The 22,166-nt window shown below is 47.6% G+C and overlaps 1 protein-coding gene across 1 annotated transcript in view; it reads left to right on the top strand.

The window, feature by feature from the left end:
* The first annotated feature begins 1,650 nt into the window (after window positions 1-1,650).
* Window positions 1,651-22,166, top strand: part of PARVB (parvin beta) — a 65,870-nt gene continuing 45,354 nt past the window's right edge. Inside the window, exon 1 of the mRNA XM_050899173.1 lies at window positions 1,651-1,858. Within this exon, the coding sequence (XP_050755130.1) occupies window positions 1,744-1,858 (115 nt within the window). The 5' untranslated portion in view covers window positions 1,651-1,743. The remainder of the gene's footprint in view (window positions 1,859-22,166) is intronic.

Raw genomic sequence — 22,166 nt, 5'->3', positions numbered from 1 at the left:
AATTAATGTCCACTTGAAATAAGTCATCATTCCATCATATACCTGGCTGCAAATTCATGACAAACTCCAGTTCATAGAAGTCTGTGCTGCCATTCAAAAGGGTTTTCCCGGCCCTATTCATGTGTTCCCTCCACTTCCCTTCTGCTGGCACTTGGCCTTGGGTGACTTGATGCTCAGTCACACTGGAAAGCTGAGCAGGGTGATTTTGGTTTTGGTTTGTTGGGGGTTTTTTTGATTAGTTGCCTAAGTGCCTGTAGAAAAGCAACAAGCAGCTGGAGGTAAGGGACAAGAGTAGATCTTCATGACAGAGAGGATTAGCTCGGGTTAAATCTCTTGTGAAACTACACACTCGGAAAACTCTGCTATCTTATGCTCTGGATGTGTCGTGTAGTGTTACTTCTGTGTTAGGACAAGCATGAAAATCTGTCCTGGAAGCTGGGTGTGTGGATCCTGTGCCAAGCCGTGTTGATTTGAACGCGGTTCTTCATTGGGGCAAGGGCTGCTGATGGGGAACCGCTTGCAGGAGCACAGCCAAAGGCATGTGCATGACTTTAGGTACCCAGTAGTCTCATTAAAGTCGATGGGACCACTTCAGGGGCTTGAAGTTAAGTGTGTGCGTAAGACTTTGCAGGATCAGAGCCTAACACTATAAACTCTTCAGGATCTGTTTTTAATGTGTATTCCACAAAGCCCTTATCACGCTCCCAGGTGCTGTAAAATGATAAGTAATAAGAAATTCTCTCTGCGGGATCAAATCCAGCTTTCCAGTTTTGGCAGTTTTTGTGTGCATACACTGTGCTTACGGCGGTGGCAGTGCTCAGGGACCTGGGAGGTGGTGGCTTCCCTCTCGGAGGTGCCTGTGGGCCTCAGTAACTGTGAGCTTGCCAAACACGGAGCCTACGGCCCCCTTCTCAACCTTACCGCAAGGGAGATGCCAAACCTAACAGGTAACGTGCCAGGAGGAGAAGGCAGGCTAGTCTGACAGAAGAGGTGCTTGGCTGCAAAATTTGGAGGCAAATCTGAATGTAGCCAGCAAGAAACTGCTACACAGAGCCCTGACAAACGGCACGCGCGAAGAGTTTGCCCTCGATTTTGTTCTCTGGTCTGGCTGTGACGGGACCCGGGGCTTTGCTTTTCTGCAATGTTTTTCACCCACTTTTTCTCCACCCTCGTGGGTCTGGCCCGCCCGGTCGCCGTGCTTCTGCCGGTGCCTCGGCGTGGGGCGCGGGGTGCCGCAGCCCCCTGCCAGGCTGTCACCGCACACACACAGCTGCGGCCCGTCCGGCCCCCCCGGCCCCCCTTTCTCGGCCGTCGCAGGACAGCCCAAAAGGGAATCGCACGGCTCGCTGCAGGTGAAACCTCAGCGCTTGCCTGAGGCCGGCTGGCTGCCCGCGGGGCTCGGGGTTGGCCGCCGGCAACTCCCCGGGGCGGCCGCGGCCCCTCAGCGGCGTGGCGGCCCGCCCGCCCCCGCCTCCCGCGGACTTCCAGGCCGTGGCAGGGCGCTGTGGCCGCCGGCAGCAGCTCCCAGCCCGCCCCCTGCCCTCCGTGCGGCTCCGGCTCGCACACCCACCCCCCCCCCCCCTCCGCCTCCCGCTGCCGGCTCTCCCCGCTCGGTCGCGGCTGGCCGGGTGATTCACCCGCTCCCGGGCTTTGTTCGGCTCCGCGGGCCGCTTCAGCCCCCGGGCAGGGCAGGGATCAGGCAGGACTCGGGCAGGATCCCCCGGTGACCCCCTGGCAAAGCCGATGTCCGCCGCGCCCGTCCGATCCCCGACGCTGCGGCCCCACAGGATGAAGAAAGACGAGTCGTTCCTGGGCAAGCTAGGCGGGACCCTGGCGAGGAAGAAGAAAGCCAAGGAGGGTGAGTTCGCCCGCGCGGAGGGGAGGAAGGAAAGTGCACCCGGCCGGCGTGCCTTGCAGCAGCTCCCGCGTCCCGTCCCGTCCCGTCCCGTCCCTCCGCGGGAAGCCTGCGGGGGGGCCGGGCGGCAGGCTGCGGGGCAGAAACCCCCTTTGTTCGCCGCCGCCCGCGGGGAGGGGGCCGCAGGGGGAGCGGCGTGCCTGCTCTCTGCCCCCGAGGCGGCTGCAGCCCCGGCGGGGAACGGGGCCTCGCCCGCCTCAGCCCGGCTGGGGGGGCGGCGGCGCGGCGGGAGGGCGCTTCGTGCGCCCTGCGGGCCCCCAAGCGCCGCGGGCGGGCGTTGGGGGGCGGCTGCCAGCGGGGGGGGGGGAGCTGCCAGGAGGTCCCTGCGCCTGGGAGCGCCCGGCGCTTCCCCGCGGTGTGGGGTGGCCATTCGTCGGGCGTGCCTCGGGGCCGGCTGCGGGCTTGGCCCCTCGCACCGCCGCTTCCCGGCTCCCCTTTTCGTACCTCCGCCCGCGGCTGGGAAGGGAACCCCAGAACCCGCTTTCTGCTGTGAAATAAACTTCTGGTGACCAAGGAGGCTGTGCGCGTCGTTTTTTCTGGTCTTGAGCGTTGAGGAAGCCACGAGGGAACGACTAAATCCACCCCCGTTTTGTTCCATGCCTGCTTCATCCATAGGCTTTATGTTGGCATAGATACTTTGCCCAGAGTGTTTTTCACAACCAGATATATTCAGCAAAAACACCTAGCCCTCGAGCACCAGGATTTCGCATGGGTACACTTCCACCAGGATATACCGAGTGTGTTCATTTGGGTTGTCACCGCCGGCACCAGCCGGGCAGGGAGGCGTCAGCCTCCGACTTCGGTGCAGGGAGCCTGGAGACGCTCCCTCGGCCTGAGCCCAGTGGACCGGCGCCCGCGTCGGGGTGGCTCAGCCCCCGCCATGCACCCAGCCCTGCCGCTGCGTGGGGCAGACGCCTCTGCCCGGACCCACCTTGGCGCTGCACCCCCAGCATGGCCTTTGCTCGTGGGCACACGTGCGAGGCGTTCTCGCAACGGTCTGCTTACACCAGAGGCTGTGCGGAGATAGCGCTGTTTACTCTCAAGCAACGCGACTTTTTTTTGTTGTTGTAGATAGGGAGGCGGCATCTTGCCGGTAGACTTGATAAAGATGGTCCAGCCCTGTATGCACAAAGTGTACCTTTCTCCTGAGTGTTGTCTCCTTTGAGGATGGTGTACTCTGTCCTGCTCTGCTTCCCCGACTGACCAGATACTGGCTTCTGCAGAGAAACTCTTCCTCCGCGTTATCCCCAGACTGCTGCCATCTGCTAGCAGGAAATCTGGGTGTCCTTGCCTTACGGTTTAATGCAATTTTGACTTTCTGGCCGGTTAAAACTGGCCTTGGTTTTGTTCTAGTGTCTGATGGGTGTAGGGTAGGGACGAGTAATTCGAGTTTCAGCCTCCTTTCAGCTGGCTGTTGAGCGAGCACATGTTTTACCCATATTGAGTCTATTAATTGCCAGCAACATTTAGAAGGCAGCTTTTTAATATTTAAAAATAAAATATTTGGCCTCAAAACCTGGCTCAGGGAAATTGCTTCCCTTTCCTTCTGCTGGCTGTTTTGGTGTGGCTTACTGGTATTTCCTTTATTATCTATTTTTAATCAAGTTTCTCCAATGTGGTTCTGCTCAGGAGCAGCAGAAGCGGTCGTGCCTTCCTGATGATCTCATTTGCTTCTGAAGGAAGATGGTGGAGAAAACTCATCTCCAGTGGGGGATGCCGACCACATGCTCCGAAAGAGTGTATTTCATTCAAAGGTGGCTTCTGAGCTTAAATAGGTTGGCAGCGTCCCGTCTTAAACGAGACATTTCAGCGTTGCTAGGCGATGTTTTTGAGGTGACCGCTTTCAGCAGGGCCACCCACTTGTTTTGCTGAGTTTGCCCATTATTTTGCCTGCTCTTGTGACTGCAGCTCCTCTTGGCGATGGAAGGGCCCGTTTTGGTTACTGCCCTCGGTACTTAGTGGGGAACTGCTGCTGCAGTAATGTAAAGCATGACAGTCACGCTTCTGTCGGTGTGATGGGGAGGAAACTGAAACATGTGACGCAGCTTTTAGTTTGAGTATTCCTTCGAGTCTGAAAACGTGAAGGGTGGAAAGACCATCTGCAAGCCGTGGAGCCACCCGTTGGGTGTGACAGGCTGTGGTGCTGCAGGCGGCTGAGGCCCTTCGTTGTAAGGGGAAATGGCTTATTACCCTTTTATGTTTTGCACTTTTTGTGGGGTAGTTTTCAAATGCAGGCTGTCCAGATCATAGCTGTGAAACTGGAGGGGGCCAGCAGTGACGAGGTGGTGGGGTGGGGTCCGCACCAGGGGGAGAGAGGCTGGTCCATGGCTTGTGGTAGGACCTGGGCAGCCGCAGGAGCAAATTTCAGGGCTAGAAACTAAATCTTTGTATGCGAGTGTGAAGCAGAAGTAAATTGGAAGCTCATCTGAGTGGCATTCCTTGAATGAGTTGATAGACCATGTAGGAGCCATGTGGTCAACTTTTCCTGTGTGCTTGGGAACCGCTCTGCCCTTGGGGGATTTCCTCCCTCCCTGCCTCCCTCCCATCAGGCAGTTTCTGCTGGGTTTCTCTGAGGGAACCAGCAGAGGTCAGAGTGATCTTCCCAGAGTAAATATTGCCCTCTCCAGAATAGCAAATGGAAATACTGGCTGCTGATTTGCCACAACAGAAATCATTCTTGCCTCCTCTGCCTCTAACAACATGAAAAGCAAGCAAGCCAGAGGGCTCTTTATACATACTTCTTGCTTTCACTGCCTGTCTTTTGTATCATAGTGTAAATACAGGCCTGCTGTCACCACCTCAGCTGTATTCATGTAACGACCTTTAACCTGGTCTGTGCAAGAGCTGTGATCCAGTTATATTAATCCGTTTCGTCTTTGTGCACAACTTCTGAGCCACGCAGCTCAAAGATCCTTATTAATGATACTGAAAAAGTTTTTGTTTTGTTACTTAAGCGGTTTTCTTTTTTTAATCATGGGTGGCAGCTATGTGATAGATAACCGTAATGTGTGGCTACCGACCCATAAGCAACTAAATTTAAATTTTTTTTTTGGCTAACTACTTTATAACATGCTGCAGTCTATTTTTAGAGAGGCTGTGTTGGGAGAGGAGGGCTCGTTAGGCTTATCAAGGTGGCCAGTGTAAGCTCATACCCTTGCTTTATGATGGGAGGATAAATAAGGTTCCTGGGTATGCTGGTGATAGTCACTGTGGCAGTATTTGAAGTATTTACTGTAGCATGTGAACAACTTTGCTGCTGCTCTTGCTTTAGCAGTATGGTGTGACATAGTGCTTTGTAACTGGGTGCCGGTAGGTGAGGTAGGGTTAACACCTCAGGTCAAATTTGTCAGCGTTTTAAGTCAAAGTCTATAGGTTGTTTAACTGTTTGAGGAAGCCTTTGAATTTCTACGTCAAACCTCTGCTTTACACTATTACACCTTATATTTGTGTTTCTGAATTCTTATGGCTGAACTGACTTACTAGGCAGCCCTGACTTAAAAAGAAGCAGCACCCACCGTTGTTCATGGGGAAGCCGTTTTTACCCTGGTTTCCTATGGAAGTACAGGGTGGGTGATCTCACTGTCTGTTTGGCTCCTCCCTTCCTCTTCCTTCCCAGGAATATTTTTAACCCATAGTTTGGCTAAAAATGCCCCTGAGAGAAAACTACCGGTCTTAAGGGTTATTAAATGACTGTAGATTGTGTCAAAATGGGTTACCAGTGAGTATAGAAAGACCTTAGTGGAGTCCTGCAGCAGGAAAACCTGCAGATGAGCTCAACCCTTACACGCTACTAGGGAGCCCACGTGGGAGGGACACGGCCAGAGAAAGGACCCGTCTATGGGGAGAGCACTGCATGGAGATGTGTGTTCTTAGTCTTACAATCAGCCATGACACACATCCTTAGAAGAGCAGGGTGTGTTAGTTCCAGTGCTCGTGCAACCACTTGGTTTTTACTTCCTCCCTCCCCCATTAGGCTGTGTGGAAATCTGCAGAAATCTAAGCTTGCCTGATGTTACTGTGACATGGCTCTGTCTTGGTGTATCTTGGGCTTTCAAGATGTGCCACATCTGTAATGTGATTAATAAATTTATCACACCTGTTCAGGAGCTCCAAAATCCGCTTTAAATACCTTAGGAAACTATTGGGGTGCTGGCAGGGCCCATAGCAGGGTACGGTTTGTAAGCTAGATGATCCCTTAGCTTCCTTTCAGACCCTGTAAAAGATACTCTTTCACATAGTGCTGTGTTTCATCTCCATCTGTACAAGGAACTTCAAAAAAATCCTGTCAGTCAGAGTGATGTCTTTGTACTGAAATAAAGGAGGGGGTTTGCTGCAAGCTTTGCTCCAAGCCTACTTGCAAAGCTTTCTTTTCTTTTCCACATAACACACTGTATGAAAGATCTGGGCAGCAGGTGTTTGGCTAAATAAACCTTCTATTACTGTATCTGTGTATGTGTGTGTGTATATATAGCCTATATGGAGGAGTCAGTGAGAGAAATACAACAGACTTAATTGCTTAGTGTTGTTTCCCAGTGACACGATTGAGGGTGGGCATAGGGGTGAGGAAACTGCTCCAGAAAAAGAGCAATTTATTGTGCCTGATGAAATCAATAGGAGAGGGGGAAAGAAGGAGAGAGATGACAGTGCTGCAGGGGGCAGAATTATTGCAACAGCAGCTGAATAATATGAAGGTTTTATGCATATCCGGGGAGGTTAAAGTATTGTTCTTGGGGTCTGTGGCTCAGTGTAACAGTGAGACGGCGTGGCTGTGAAGAGTTTACTGTTGCATTTGCCTGTGGGCACACCAGTTTGGTAAATAGCTTGGTAGATGCGTATTTCACTAGATGGCAAGGTTTCTCTCCCAGAGAAAGGTGGCAGTTGTTGCCTCTATTTTGCAGGGAGAAAAGGTGGAGGGTGAGGAAGTGATTTGTTCAAGGTCATCTGGCAAGCCAGTGACAAAACCAGGGAAGGAAACTCTATCTCCTGAGTCGTCTCTGGTGCCGTGATCCTTAGGCAAAGGTGCTGCATAAACTGCCTGTTTCCCACAGCCCTGCACATGCTAAAACCCATCTCCAGATTGTTCACGTGGGACTGCTCATACTGCCTGATCCACTTTGGCTTTCTGGAGGGAAGAACGTGGGGAAATGAGCTCAATAGCAGAATTAAATCGGAGGAAACAGTTTCTTTATCATTCCTTTGAAACTGATGGGGCTGCTTGCGCGGGTAATTGCTCTCTGGAGGGAAAAGAGGTTGAAAACCAGTTCTACTTCATTGCCTTTGTATTGGTGAGCACATCTCAAGTCTGTAAGGCATCCCCTTGAATGCAACAGGATAGGAGAATTGGACTTTCTTAGAAAATGCTTCTCATCTTTCATTTGAATATGGTATACTGAAAATAGTTGAAATCTCTTTTTAATGCTGTCTGTTATGCGGTCTCCAGAGGTGTATCCGTGTAAACAGACTGCAAAAAATGGAACTTCTCTGTGTGCTGCACCTTTGCTTGAGCCACTGCCTAGTGGCTGCTTGGGACTTCTAACAAATGTATTTAGCTTTAAGATGATGCTGAAAGGTGCCTGTTCAATGGATCAAAAAGATGTAAAGCTGTAAGGCATCCTTAACTCAATCTTCATTCATCTTGCAGGTGTCACGCATGTTGGTGGTATTATTCATGCCCAGGATTTGTCCCGATTACAACCATTCCTGGCCATTGCAGATTGCGTTTCATGCTGGCTGTGCCCATGTATCCTACTTCATGAACTGGTGCTGGTGGAGTAATTGTTCTCACCTCTCTGATGTGGAAGAACTGGGACTTTGGCATCGCCTGGTGCATAGAGAGCTCAGGATGGAGGTGTGCTACTGATGTGTTGCCTGCACTCTAGCTTTTGTCCTGAGGCATGTCTGCATTTCTGACTAGCGGTGAAGTGCCAGGTAGCTTTCAGGGTGCTGGCTAGTCTTGTGGTATTTCTCACACAACAGGAAACTTCAGGAGCCATTCTGCCTCTCGCAGATCCGTGAGGTGCAATCTGAGATAAGCTTCAACTGGTTGCTTCTTACTGTCTCCTGACCTGATGCTCAATGTATTTTTAAGGCTCTTCCTTTCAATAGACTGGTGTTGGAGCTCACCCCCATCTTAACTTACTTTCCATGCTCGTAGTATGTGGCAGTGAATTCTTAGTCAGATGGAGAGACAAATACAAAGTATGTGGGGTCTAATTCTGTGGTCCGTGTTCACACAAGTACGTTCGCTGCAGTCTGAGAGGATATTTGGCTGGGGAAGCGTGTTTGTGCATTGTAATGGGCTACTGCTGCTGAAATAGCCAAACAGAAGATGAGGTGGGTGCTGATTAAGCCAAATTACTTGCTTTTTAAGAAAGGAATTTGCATATAATTATATTGAAGTTACATACTGTTCCAAATATGTGTGTATATCCATAGAAAGACACTGCAGACATATGCAAATTCAGGTTCAATTTATTATCCTTTCTACTACTAATTTAAACAGAGAGAGACCTAAATTTCCAGTTGGAACCTGTGTAGCCTAATTGCTGAGTTTCTCCTGTAGGGCTCAGGCATACCTCTGACCAGATCTGGTTTCAGTCTTGCTAGAGCAGTGCCAGTTTGGGTTCTGACACTGTGTTCCATTCTGGCAAAAGCTGTACTGTGGATATAGTTTGTGTAAATGTCTCAACCAAAATGAACTTTACATGCGCAGGAATCATCCTTTTGATAGTGTCATAAACCCCATATTTTTCTCCTGTAACTGCAGCTAGGCTAGGATGGTTCGCCCAACGCAGCTTTAGGCACAGTCTCTTGGTGAGACAATAGAGTTTTGAATTACAGCTGAAAGTTTTCTTCCAGACAGGATGCAGCAAGATATGTGAAATAGCTCTGTAGCTCTTCAGTAGTGGATTGAAGAAAGTGACTTGCTTTTATTTAAGAAAAAGTCATTTTAAATGTGTTCTATTTTCAGAGTTGCAATCGTTAAAATAAGATTCATTGTAAGAACACTGTTATGTTTCATCATAAAACCTTAGCAAGGTGGTCGTCAACACTTCTAATTTTCCAAAACCAGATTTCGAATTTCTTAAAAATACTAATGCAAGGATTTGGAAAGGGACTCCTTTTCTCCCTAAAGTCTACTCTTACTTAAAGGCAATTGTTCAATGATACATTGATGTTCTCATTTCTTCTAAAGGATTATTAATGCTGACATCTTGGGAGAGACTTCTAGAAGCTGGCGTCTGGCTGTTTCTGTTTCGAGGAGTGTGTGGGTGAGCCCTGTGAGACTTTGATGTATGGAAGGCTGCACATGGACCTGATATGAATGGGGGGAGCTGCAAAGTCACAACTTCATGCAAAGTCTGTGCAGATGCCCTCTGCTAGATGGTGCGAAGGGGAGATTCTTGGTCCCACTGGTGGATCTGTGCAGGGAGCTCAGGCTGTGTTCTGCAATGTATTATCATAAATGCATTAATCATATTGACTTAAGTGCTTATGTTTTTAAGAGTTGTAATATTTAGATCTCTTTATTAATATAAGTGCATCCTATTGATTTGCACGTCGGCAATACAGGAGTCCAGAAGATTTAGTATAGTTATGCATAACAGTGCTAAATGTCTTTTTATGTACTTCAAGAACTGTTACAGGCCAGCTGATCCGAAAACAGATGAAGCTGGTGGAGTTTTCCAATGCAGTGCTTTGAGCTTTGGATCATACTTTGATGTTAGGAGATTTGGGAGATTAGCTGGCAAGCTCTTTCCATTGCGAAAGCATGTCAGAACAACTTGTTGCTAAGGGATCCAGGGTTATGTGGTCTGTGGCAAGACCAGCGTGAGGCAGAGTCTGCTAGTTGGAGGAATTGGTGTTTCAGCAGTTACAGCTTTGGTGTTCAACTGGGAAGGAAATTTAGTGTGTTTACCTTATGCATACAAATGTCATGGACACAGCTGAGGAGATTCAAGCTGTAGCTGTGGAAGTGCCAGCGTAGCTGGTACTTCAAAGCTGCTCATGAGGGATTTGGATGCCAAATTACTGTTAGTTTTCAAAGGGAGTTGAGTGTACAGATCTCTTGGGCACCACTAGAAATCTTGGCCTGCAAATACGCACCTGAGAGGTTATCTGTGTCAGGGTTCCTGGGACATGATGTCTTGACGGGGACATACGACCGTACAGAGACACTGACATGTATCGTAAGGAGGAGGAGTTTTGTGCCTCACCTATAACATCATCTGTTTGTGATCCTTGTCACCCTTGCTGCTGCTGGTAATGCAGGAGGCTCTGTGTGTGCCCTCTTAACCCTGGAGTCTTGTTCCCTTTTCAGCGTTTTCAGTCTGTCCATGTTCTTATGCCGGTAAGGCAAGGTCTTCACTGCAGCAGCAGGCTAAGGGCCAGCCCTCAAACTCCTCACAGTCATTTCAGGAGATCTGGAGTTCAGCAAGAAAGAAGGAAGGGAAGCCTTGTTTCCCAAAGGCTTCTCCTTTTGCTGACCTCTGCTCATTATAGCAATCATGACTTCAGCAAACCTCCAGGTTCTTTGAACTAACGGGATCTGGGTATTTTGTTGCAGAAGCCAGCTACTTGGAAGTCGACCAGGTGGCTCCAGAGAAAGATCTGACCTATGCCAGTGTCTGGACGTGACTGATGGCACGGGCTCTGTTCTGGTCAGCTGTCATGATGTCCACATGCCTTACTCTGCACAGCCCTCTAATTGAGCTCTTCTGCATGGTGACATTGCTAGTTGCTTATCCCCTCCCTCGTACGTCCTCTGCCTGCTCTGTGAAATGTGTTATATATGCGCGTTGTCACTGATGAAGCTTAGTTTTTTTCCTCAGGGCACAGCAAAATCAACTGATGCGGTTGTCGGAGTTGTTTACTGTAACTTGCAAAGTATGTGCGTCTGCGGCAGGTTTCCCCTGGGGTCTGTATGGCATACATGGGCTGGCCCTTGCTTTACATGCCATCCCGGTGGCTGCGGTGTACCTGCCTCCGGTTGTTGTCATAGGCTGCAGCGGCACTTCTCGCCCTGGGCTGAGGGGTGGGCGGTGGAGGGAAGTGTGGCATGCGTTGTGGTGAGGAGGAGAGAAGTGGAAGGGAAGGAGGGGCAGGATGAGCAGTGGGAGAGCCCTGCTTTTCATGGGGGCTCTTCCAGGCTGCCCTCAGGAGGAGCGCTGGATCCTGGGACCTCTGCTGCAGGACAGGCTGCTTGGTGGTGGTGCATGCCGTCGCCACCATCGCAGGAGGGGCTGTGTGGGGGGGATCTAAACCAGCAGTTCTTGCGTGGGTGACAGTGACCCCCAGTTATCTTTGGACTGAGCATGGAGGGGAAGTGGGAACAGGAACCTCTGTGTTGCACAGCTAATAGGTCAGTGGCCAAGTGATCTCTCCAGGGTGAAGCATATTCTGCTCAGGTACAGATTTCCTAATCTGTACTCTTCTGTTGGCCAAGTAGAAAGCTGCAACCCAAAATTTGTGACTTCTGTTGTGTATGTCTAGTTTAGCTGGAAAAGTGTTATGGCTAACATATGTGGTTTCAGGGTTTTGTAATTTGAATCCGGTTAAGTCTTGCTCTGAAAACCAGATGTAGAGAGAACATGCACACCTGGCAGCATGTACTGGCTGAGAGCAGTGGCTCCATACACTTCGAGCCCTTAAATCACTGTCACTTCCTTGTGGAGGAACATATATCTGCACAACAAAGCTTCTAATTATAAATCCTGTACACACGATTTGTTTCCATGCACCCGCTGCAGACCTCTCTCCAGAGCCCTTAGGCTGAGAGGGGAGGCCATGAGACGGGATTCTGATTTTGGCTTTGCTAGTGGCGAGCAACAGGATCTCTGGGAATTCAGTTTTGCCTCTCAGTGATTGTTTCTCCAAGTTAAAAAAGGCTTCTTTATAATCCTGGAGACCTGTCTGGCAATCAGATATAAACTCTTATAAAATCTCTTTTCAATGTATGCTGCATTTTGGTTATAAAACAAGCAAGCTGTTCTGACTCCTGGAATTCTGATTCCTTCTTTAGTACTTCTTTCATTGCGTGGTTGAACCATAATGAAATCCACTGAAAAAAGAAATAGTGTATTTTCCATTATAGCTGCCATATGGCCTTATTGCTAATTTTTAATTAGCTGAGATGGTTGCATACACAATTTATTTGGAGTAAGGAAGGAGACTGTGAGAGCTGGATGAGGAGGAGAGCTATTCTGATGTCTGTAAAGAGGCACGGTGTCTTTTTTACTGTCTTTAAATAGCCAAATGTGTAATCCTCAGGAAGTGTCTTTCCACTAGGTCTGTTTGGCAGATGTATGCATGTGTGTTACTAAACAGATGCAGACACCTCTGTCATTTTAAAATAGAATAGTGTTGTTTGCTCTCTGGCTTGCCTAGTCCAGCAGATGGATTTAGAGGCTTTGCAAAATTGACGTGATTTTCTTCAGAAGTGGGAGAATAGGAGAAAGTACCAGGGCATACAGGCTTGCATTTTCTGCTTAATATTCCTCCTCAGGAATAGGGTTATAAAATTGTCCCTTGGGATTACTGTTTGCCTTCTTCCCTGTGTATGGCTCCCAGTATTGTTACAGTGAATTGGTTCCATTGGAAAATTAGGCTGCAAGTATGCTAACACTATAGATATATCTTGGATCTGTATTGAATTTGGTCCGACAGGGATCTTGACTCTTTAATTAGGTAATTAAATGAGTGTGTATAATGCAGCCCAATCATTGGGAAACTGTATTTTAATTGTGTGCAGGATGTCATGCTCCAAATGGTTCTGCTGTGCCAGGAGCAAACCAGGTCTGCTGCCTGTATAGCAGATCAGATGCTGTCTGCCACACAAACTGATGGGTTTTTTTTTTTGCATGTGGAAGGGGAGAAGCAGTCATGACTGACCTCATCTAATGTGGCAGTAGTCCAGCTTTTAGCTGGACCTTGGCAGGTCCTTCCAAGCAACATTTCTCTGATTGTGTGGAGCTGGGTTTTTTGAGGGTCCCTCGTCAGGGAGAGAGACAGATGGTAATGGGAAGGTGTCCTGGTTTTATCTGGGATAGAGTTTATTTTCTTCCTAGTAGCTGGTACAGTGCTGTGTTTTGGATTTAGTGTGAGAATAATGTTGATAACACACTGATGTTTTAGTTGTTGCTAAGAAGCACTTATCCCAAGTTAAAGATTTTTCAGTTCCCCATGCTCTGCCAGCAAGCAGGTGCACAAGAAGCTGGGAGGGAGCATAGCCGGGGCAGCTGACCCGAACTAGCCAAAGGGATATTCCATACCATAGAATGTCATGCTCAGCATATAAACAGCGGGGAGTTGGCCAGGAGTGGCAGGTTGCGTCTCTGGCATCGGTCAGCGGGTGGTGAGCAATTGCCTTGTGCATCACTTGTCTTTTCTTGGGGGTTATTTCTCTCTCATTTTGTTATATTCCTTTTCATTACAATTACTGTTATTATTATATTTTATTTTACTTTAGTTATTAAACTGTTCTTATCTCAACCCACGAGTTTTACTGTTTTTTCTGATTGTCCTCCCCATCCCATTGGGAAGCGGGGAGGAGTGAGCGAGCGGCTGCGTGGTGCTTAGTTGCTGGCTGGGGTTAAACCATGACAGAAGGGAAGAGGGACTGGCCTTGGTATCCACTCTCTGCTGTATGGTTGAAGGAGAAAGGTGTATGTTTGTTTCCATGACGTGTCTGGGATAACTGGGTGCTTGTGAGTTTTTCCTCTGACTGCTCACACAGATTCAGACTAATAGTTTCCCTCTTGACCACTTACGATGTGCTTAATTCGACTGCTGTCTTGAAAATGCCCACTTTTACTGCAGCACTGCAGCTGTAGCTGCATTAACACAGTGAGGGGCCATAGTTTAAATCATCACCTTGGATCCTCAGTATCATTTAGCTTCGTATCGTTTAGTTTAAAAAACTAAACTGTGGTGGCTGTTGCTCTGCTGACATCAGTAGTAAGAGCAATAAGAAGGCTAGCGCGCTATGCTTGACCAAGCCATGACTCTGACGTTTAAGGTGTTTGTTTTATACTGTCTTTCCAACTGTATATTTCTGATCCCTTAATTCCTGTCATTTACATGTTAACAAACAGATCACAGGTACCAACATCTGCCAGGCTAGTTCAGCACCTGGTAAAAAGCCTTTCTGCGTCAGCTCTTTAGCCAATGGGGAACACGTGTGGATTTTCTTTTCTGTGGAGAAACTGGTAAAACAAATTGTGATTTTTAGTGAGTGACTTCCCATGAATGGCATTACGTGCAGATGCTGTAGCACCCAGAATCTTGGTAGAAGGCATCCTCACTGGGTTCCTTCATTTGCTAAACAAATGTGCTGTTGATCCAGTGGCTGGTAAGAGGTTTCTCCAAGAACGCAAACACACTTACTTTGAAACTGTCTGAGCTGGGGAATTCCGCTTTTGTACTGAATGCACAGGAGATGGGCACTGCTGTTCTAGGGAGGCTGAGTAATCTGGTGTGTCGCAGCATAGCTGGCCAGATGATTCTGTGGAGACGTATTGGGAGTGTGAAAGATTTCGTATCTATTACATTGGAAGAGTAAAAACAGAGTAACTAATCCCTGTGCAAGAAAAGGGGGAAAAAGATCCTCATAGCCGCCTATGGCACTGCCCCTGTGTCGTGTGATCTGTTTGTCTTGCGGTCTGTCCTGGGATGTGTCCTGTTTAACATCTTCTTCAGTAACCTGGAGGAGCTGATGGAGGACATGCTCGTACAGTTTGCAGATGACACCAAACTGGGTGACCAGCTGATACACTTGAGGACAGGACTGCCATTCAGGGAGACGTAGACAGGCAGGAGAAATGGGCCGACAGGAACCTTCTGAAATCCAACTAGAGCAAGTGAGAAGTCCTGCACTCGGGAAGGAAGAGCCCCCTGCAATGATACAGGCTGGAGACTGCCTGCCTGGGGGGCAGCTCTGCTGGAAAGGCCGTGGGGGCCCTGGTGAGCAGCGAGCTGACCACGAGCCAGCAGTGTGCCATTGCTGTGAAGACCAACAATATCCTGGGCTGTATTAACAGAAGCACAGCCAGTAGATTGAGCAAAGTGATTATCCCCCTCTACTCAGCACCCCTTAGGTCCCAGCTGATACACTGTGTCCAGTTTTGGGCTCCTCAGTACAGGAAGGACACGGCTGAACTGGAGCACCTTCAGCAGTGGGCCACCTCTCTCTGTGAGGAGAGCTGAGGGAGCTGGCCTTGTTCAGCCTATGGAAGAGGCTGCTTCAGGAAGATCTTTAATAAGCAGTCTGCTGATACCTGTGAGGAGATTATTGAGAAGATGGAGCCAGGTTCTTCACCATTGTGCATAGCAGAGGAGAGAGACAGTAGGTCTGAACTGAAATGAATGAGGTTCAGTCTGGACAAAGGGAGAAACTTTTTCATGCTGGGGACTATGAAGCAGTGGGACAGGATGCCTAGAGAGTTTGGGCAGCCTCTGTTCTTGGAGGTTTTAAGACGTGACACCACAAGAAAGCCCTGAGCAACCTGGTCTGATCTCAGAGCTGACCCTGCTTTGAGGAGGAGGTTCAGCTAGAGACCTCCTGAGGTCCTTTCCACCCTGAATTATCCAGTGATCTTATGTGGCTCCCTGGCAGCTTAGGCCCTTCAAAGGCTGGAGTAAGGACATTTCTTAAACAGCGTGAAGTCTGTGGATTAATGATTTATGAGCATGTGAATACAAGGGTGTGCAGTGGAACTGTGCTTCTCATCAGGGTCCTTTTACTGGTTTTGCACTGAGGTACTAGTAAGAGTACAATTTTTTTTTCTCTTTGTTGCCTGTCTCACCTTTTAGAGAGGAGGAAAGCACGGATTCCACTGGGCTGCTGCTCTGGCTGCTTCTTTAGTGAGGGTGAGTCGGAGAGGCTGTGTAGTTAGAAAGCTGTTTTGGGACTGAGCAGTAGCTGAGCTTGAAAGATGTCCAGCCCCACAGAAACACCACCTTGTCTAGCTCACAGGACCTGTTATTATCAGTGCAAAGGCTTTAAAAGAGACCACGGAAAGCTAGAACTGCAAATCATGTAAAACTTTTGGTGTGCTGACGAAGTAAATAAATAATAACAGCTACAGGTCTTTTTGATACTTGGTGAAATGTGACATTTTCTTGTGCTTTGGACTTGCTCTGATTTGATTCTTGGGCTGGCTGTTGTTTCATGATTGCATTTTTTTATCCCTTGAGGGCTGTGTTTGGGAGAGTGGACTGGAATGGTAGTCAGAGGCCTGGGCTCCACTCTTTCTACACGGTCTTCAGCAGCTCCATTAGGATGTGGTGGTGTTTATTTCTTAGTTAAACCTGACAGAGGTGAACATCTGAATGCTTTTATGGCAGCCACTATCTTCACTGTATGTTCCCCTTGTGGACTGGCTTTTATCTGACCATGGGCTCTGAGTTCCAGACTTACTTTTACTGTGAGGTCTGTGGTGCTTATCACTGAAGTGCTTGTCTTGGCAGGCTCCTCTGGTGCTCAGAGCAACAAGTAAAATAATTTTCCACATATGACTTGTCTGGAAACCATTGAGAAAACTTCGTTGTATTTTGTAGCGTCTGCTTGTATAGTGAGATATTTCAGTTCATTTTCAATACACTGCTTTACTGCCCTGGATGCGGGCAGGATGCAGGAAGGGTAGAGCTGGGCATCAGCAACTTCAGTATATGGTACTCTGAAAACTGTGTGTTGAGTGTTTAGGTTAAAGCTTCTAGTCTGGAGCACTACCTATCCCTCCATTGGTCCTGTGCTCTGTTGAACTGAAAACTAGTATTTGCTAGCAAACCCTCAACATGTGTGTTGCAAATATAGTTGCTATATATGAGTGTTTTTCAGGGTTTTCCTTGTCTTTCTGCTGGGTGACATTTGGGCAACTCCAGCGATTAGGCATGTGCACTATTTGTGGTTTGCAGGATCATTTATCTCAGCTTATTCTTCCTGTAGAATCATGTTGCAGAAGCAAAAAAGTTGCTTTTTTTGAATTGCAAGTCATAGCTGTAGCCTCCTTTCCATTTGTGTGAAGTTTGTTTTTTGAGCTCTGTACTATTGGCTGGAGAAGAGGGTGCCTTTCTGTTACTTCTTGTGCTCACCTGCCATCACTGTCTTCAGAAGTGAGTCTGTTACTCTGTACTTCTCTTGACATGTTCAGATGAACAAGCAACATCAAATGTTTTCATATTTGCACGGTAGACTGCTTTTGGTGGTGGTTGTTAACCTTTTCATGCCTTTGGACAGGGGGGTGAAGGATATGGGAAAGCAGTAAGCTGAAGCAGGTAAAACTGCTTGGGCAGTTAACTAAGGGGGTTTCATTCGGGTACCTACAAATGAAGTGTCAAACCATGAGAAGGAGGTGGAAAGAAGTTGGTGGAGGGATGGAAACCAGCTCAGTTGTAAAACGTGTTACCATGAGCCGCAGTAGGGACTTTTTGATGCTGAGTGTTCTGCTTGATAAAGTTTGCACAGTTAGATTTGTATGTGGAATCAGAGAGAGAGCTTGGAGGAGGCAGTAAACTGAAGTGCTGTTTTCTCCCAGATTTCTTCATGATGCAGAAGACAAGAATTGAATGAATGGACTAGGCATCTCTATTCCAGAGTAATGCTATTAGCTGTGCTTCTGACAGCTTCTGCTGTCTCTCCCTTGGTGATTTGCTTTGGCTGGACCCATCAAACATGGATACCTTAAGTAGTGAGTTGATTCTGGTTTCTGGCGTTGCTTTTGGTTAAAGGAGTCTTGTTGGTGCTTGGCACCTTGCAGAAATCAACCTGCTTCGCTGGGGATCTCAGACTGAGTTCCTAGACTGTGAATGCGCTGTTCCCTACCTGCTTGTGCCCGTCAGCTTTGGTTGTAGGAGTACACAGAAGCCTTGGAGAGTACTAAGCACTATATAGTAGAATACAGTATTTCATGGAGAACTGATGGCAGTAAATTTAAAATGTCTTGCATGTTTTCTACTGGGGGCGGATACAGGCCAGAAGTCTCCTTCAGTCCTTTCCTCTTCTTATGAGACTTTTTCTTTCTCTCTGTTCTCATCAGGCAGATTTGACTCCACATCCTTCTTTCAGGTGGAAGTTGTCCTGGTGCTCATGTGGTATGCTTGGGGGAACATAATCCTCCACCATTGCTTCATGGCAAGCAATGACCTTTTGTATGTTGTGATGGAATTGTAACTGGGGGAGGCTGAGAAAGTACGTTTTCCCCATTTTCAAGTAGAACTTGTGTGCAGAGGGAGGAGTGTAGCTTTCCCTAGTTGCTTTTAGGGTCCTTTCAAGCTTCAGTTATTGCCTGTGCTGTTTGAGGCAGCAGCCTGGCTTTTCCCTGTCAAAAAACTCTGGGATTGAAGCAGTCTGTTTACAAGTTCAGGACAAAGCAAGTGCCAAAGGTATGCTCAGTTCATGTCCTGGAGTGTAGAAGCTGTATAGTTTTGGTGTGTATTATGTTAGTGCTCAGGAGAGCTGAGTAAGGGGTAGATACTTTAGAGAGTATTTTATTTTTGCCTTAGAAATAAAATACATGCTTGAGGGCTTGGGACCCTCTCTACCTGAAACATTTTCCCATTTATTAACAAGGCTTTGCAAAAGCTAGTGCAAGAGGCAGAAAATGGGGGAGAAAAATCTCACATCCGTGAAATGAATGGATACACCATGTTAAGTTGTGGGGTCCTGCTCCCAGCCAGGTGCTGGTTCCAGACCTCAGAGTGCACACCGGGTCTAAGCGACACTGAGCTGTAACAGCCAGCGTGCATCCTGAGAATACTGCAGCATATTACGAGTAACAAATGCAGCTTGTTGACCTCTCCTTGCTCCTGTGCACGAAGGGGACGGTTATTCCGTTTCAGGCAGGGAGGACAAAATGTCAGAACTGTTTGCTGGGAGCTGCTTAAAAATACACTTACACCTCTCAGGCATGAGGAAAGGTGATTAAAAAAATGTGCCATTTTCAAAGCTGTGGGATTGCCATTGTAAGGTCAACGCAGGGAGACTGAAGCAGAGCTGACTAAGTCAGTAGGTCAGTATGTCTGCTCAGTATCCTACTGGGTGGCTTTTTCTATACTTGAAAACCTCACCTTTGTAGGTGTAACTTTATAAATAGTTTACAACACCATTCTTGTCCACACTCTTATTTCTGCCGGTTGGTTTTTGGTTGGTGGGGTGTTTGGTTTTTTTTTTTTTGCCAGCATTACTGTTTGTGTGTCTGTACAGGGAAAATTAACTTTATTTTTTTCCCCTTTCTTATCTGGTTAGTTTTCAGGCACACTGTCCCCACTCTGTGCCATAATGTGGCTTCTGCAACCACTAGTGCCAGCAAAAGGGAAGGGGTGAGTGGCAGCTAGGGATGGAGGCGAAGTCTGGAGTGCCCCTCTGCTGACAGCATGGATGCCTGCCTGATGAAGACAGCTACATAACTATGGCTTGAGACAATAATGAAATAAATGAGAAACAGGGACTTAGAGCAAAATGATGAATCCCAAGTTTGACTTTTAGTTTTAGTTCCATAGCTCTGTGTATGCTTCTGTCAAAGTCTGCATCTTGCTTTTCTGCCTTGCAGAACCTATTTCGAAGGATTCCTGGTTAAGTATTTACTAAGAGGGTGTTAGACATGTTGCATGAGCTGAGCAGGAGGAGACTAAAACAGCTGGGGAGCTAAATGCTGAGATGAATTCTGGTCTGGTCCTTTTGGTAGCTTGAATGGGATTAGTACGACTGCTGGCAAGAAGACCCAAATGTTAAATACAGTGGCTCTGTGTTGGTACTGTGGGCTCACCCTGGCTTTTATCACTGTCTGTTTATGTCCAGGCAGCTGCAGGTCAGCTCTGGCTTTGTCAGTTGCTATCAGAGCCAGATTAATACCGGAGGTGGGATCTATCTGTTCAGTTATTCCAGCAGTGTAACAGCAGGGGTAGTCAGTCCTGCTTTGCCGGCTGTTGTGTTGTCCATGGCTGACAGACTAAGGTAAGGCTGCCCAGCGTGGCAGTGGCTGGGTGAGGACAGGATCCTCCTTCCTCCTCGGCAGCACCAGTGCTGCATTCGCAGGGCCCTGCAGGGAGCTGGAGCAGAAAACTGGTTCAGTGCACAGCAGCTTGCTTTTTGCAGGATTCAGCTTTCTTGCTGAATTAAAGTGGGCCACATAACTGGCTAAAGATCTGTCTGCTTAGTAATTACAGAGTCTCGTTTTGTTTGATTTGGTGTTCAGTTGCCAGTGCTGGTGATGTTGAAAGCCGCTCGCGGCCACTGCGGTCTGTTTAGTGCTCCTCTTTCCCAAGCTCCTGCATCTCTGCCTGTTCCCGTTCTGCCTCAGCGCACCCTTCCTCTTTTCAGGAGGGCTGGTACGTGTGCAGGGCTTGGCCAGGACAGCTGTAGCCGTGTTAATATTGGCTACCTCAACAGAGGTGTCACCCACCAAAAAATGCAAATTCTTTTTTCACCCTCACCCCCCACCCCAACGACTCGATAGAAAGATAAGAATTTTCATGGGTGAAAATCTGAAAGCAGTATTTCACCCTCACGAACAAAACAAAGCCCGAGCTTCTCATAAAGGTTTCCAGCTGGCTCAAGTATTGAATATACTGCTACCACGCTAGATACATATTTTACCCCTGGCAAGAATAAAGGCGACTGTTCTGGCAGTCACAGAATGGACCACTCATCTATATAAGTTTAACACATCCATATAAGCAAGCATAGCCTGCTCTTTGCAACTAAACCAAAAGCATTATTACAGCCCTTTCCTAAAAATTGCCTTTAGCTTTAGTTTTCCCTTTTTTTAGGTCTTTCCATTTCTTTAAGTGACAGAGCCTGGCTGTTGTGAGTGCCTTGTCTGCCTACTGAGGCATATAAATAATTTCCTTTATTACCACAGTTCTGCTTTGAATGCAGTCCCTTGATACAGTGCCTTTATGTGGATTTGATCAAGTCTTTGCCTTTGATCTGCCTGGGATTATTAATTCTCTATTATAATTAATGGAGGCTTTGTCTTTCTCCTGCAGTCTCTATCAAAAGATCTCAGAGCCTTTTGTAAATGTTAAGCAATTAGTAATGCAGTAGCAGACTGGTGAGTTGTGTGTGTGGTTTGTCTCTAGAAAAGAGACAAAGAGTCTCAGTGTATCAGCATTCATTATGTTTGGGGCTGGTTTTGAAATCTTTCAGTACAACAGTTTTTCCTGGAAGATGCCAGTTTTTGTAAAACTTTATTTTTTTTTAATGTTCCTAGAAGGCTTACAGTTTTGAAGACGACTTGTCGTGAAAGAGTTTTAGGTGTCAGGTAGAAATTCTGCATGTGCGTGGCTGCGTGTGTTGGTCTGTGATAGGCGGAGGAGCAGGTTAAGAGAGAGACACTGCAGGGTCTTTACCCACCAGGGACCTGTTGCCTTCTGGTCTGACACCTCCTGTGGGAAGTGGGAGCTCCAGCAGATATTTGATCTTTTATGCAAGGGTTGGCTGCTTCATCAGGGGGATTTGTCCTGTGGCCATGTCTCACCTGAGATGCGAGTGAATGAGGGTCGTGTCACTGGTCTGAATGGGGTAGAAATGACCTTGAATATGGACTTTCTATTTTGCATGTGATTATCTGAACTCTTAGGATATGAGTTGCAGGCAGGTGAGTCACTGTCTGAAAAAGTGCAGCTGGTCACAGTTTTGTCTCCGGGAAGAGCAAGGAAACTTGGGAAGCAGTAAGACATTGCGGGCAGGAAGAGAGCTTCCCGTGTAGTTCAATTTACGTGGTCATTGCACGTTTCCTGTCTGTGTGCTGCTCCGACCAAAGAGGATGACAAAGTTACTTGAACAAATCATCTGTAGTGGAGCCAAGGGTAACAAAGCAGTCTAATAACTTCCAAAGTTAGGGTTTAATCACGAGATGAAAGTACATCATGTAAAAGTTGTGGTCAGGCAGCACTGCAGAGCCAGCTTGGCACTGGTTGAATGCGAAGGAAAGCACCATATCCAGAAACCCGTGATTAGCGTCACGACAGCTGCTGCTTTCTGTGGGGTAGGATTCAGCCTTGCAGTCAGAAATAACTAGAGCTAAAATTAAGTAGCATTTACCATCTGTTTTTGTAAGAGGCAGAGGCTTGCGGTCAATTTTTTAATAACAAGGCAGTGAACGGTAAAGACTTAAGAGGTGAACTGTGCTGTTGTTGATGTCTTTTAAAATTACACTAAAACTATTAAGAATGAAAGTAGAAAGGATCAAATTGTTGACATCAGCTTGCTCTTTCTTATAAAAAGGAGAAAGCGGGGACATCTCTTCTTTTT

Source organism: Gymnogyps californianus, chromosome 1 (genome assembly GCF_018139145.2).
Source record: "Gymnogyps californianus isolate 813 chromosome 1, ASM1813914v2, whole genome shotgun sequence".
NCBI classification, from domain to species: domain Eukaryota; kingdom Metazoa; phylum Chordata; class Aves; order Accipitriformes; family Cathartidae; genus Gymnogyps; species Gymnogyps californianus.
Note: the sequence above shows the minus strand (reverse complement) of the source record. Positions and strands in the feature narration are given on the sequence as shown.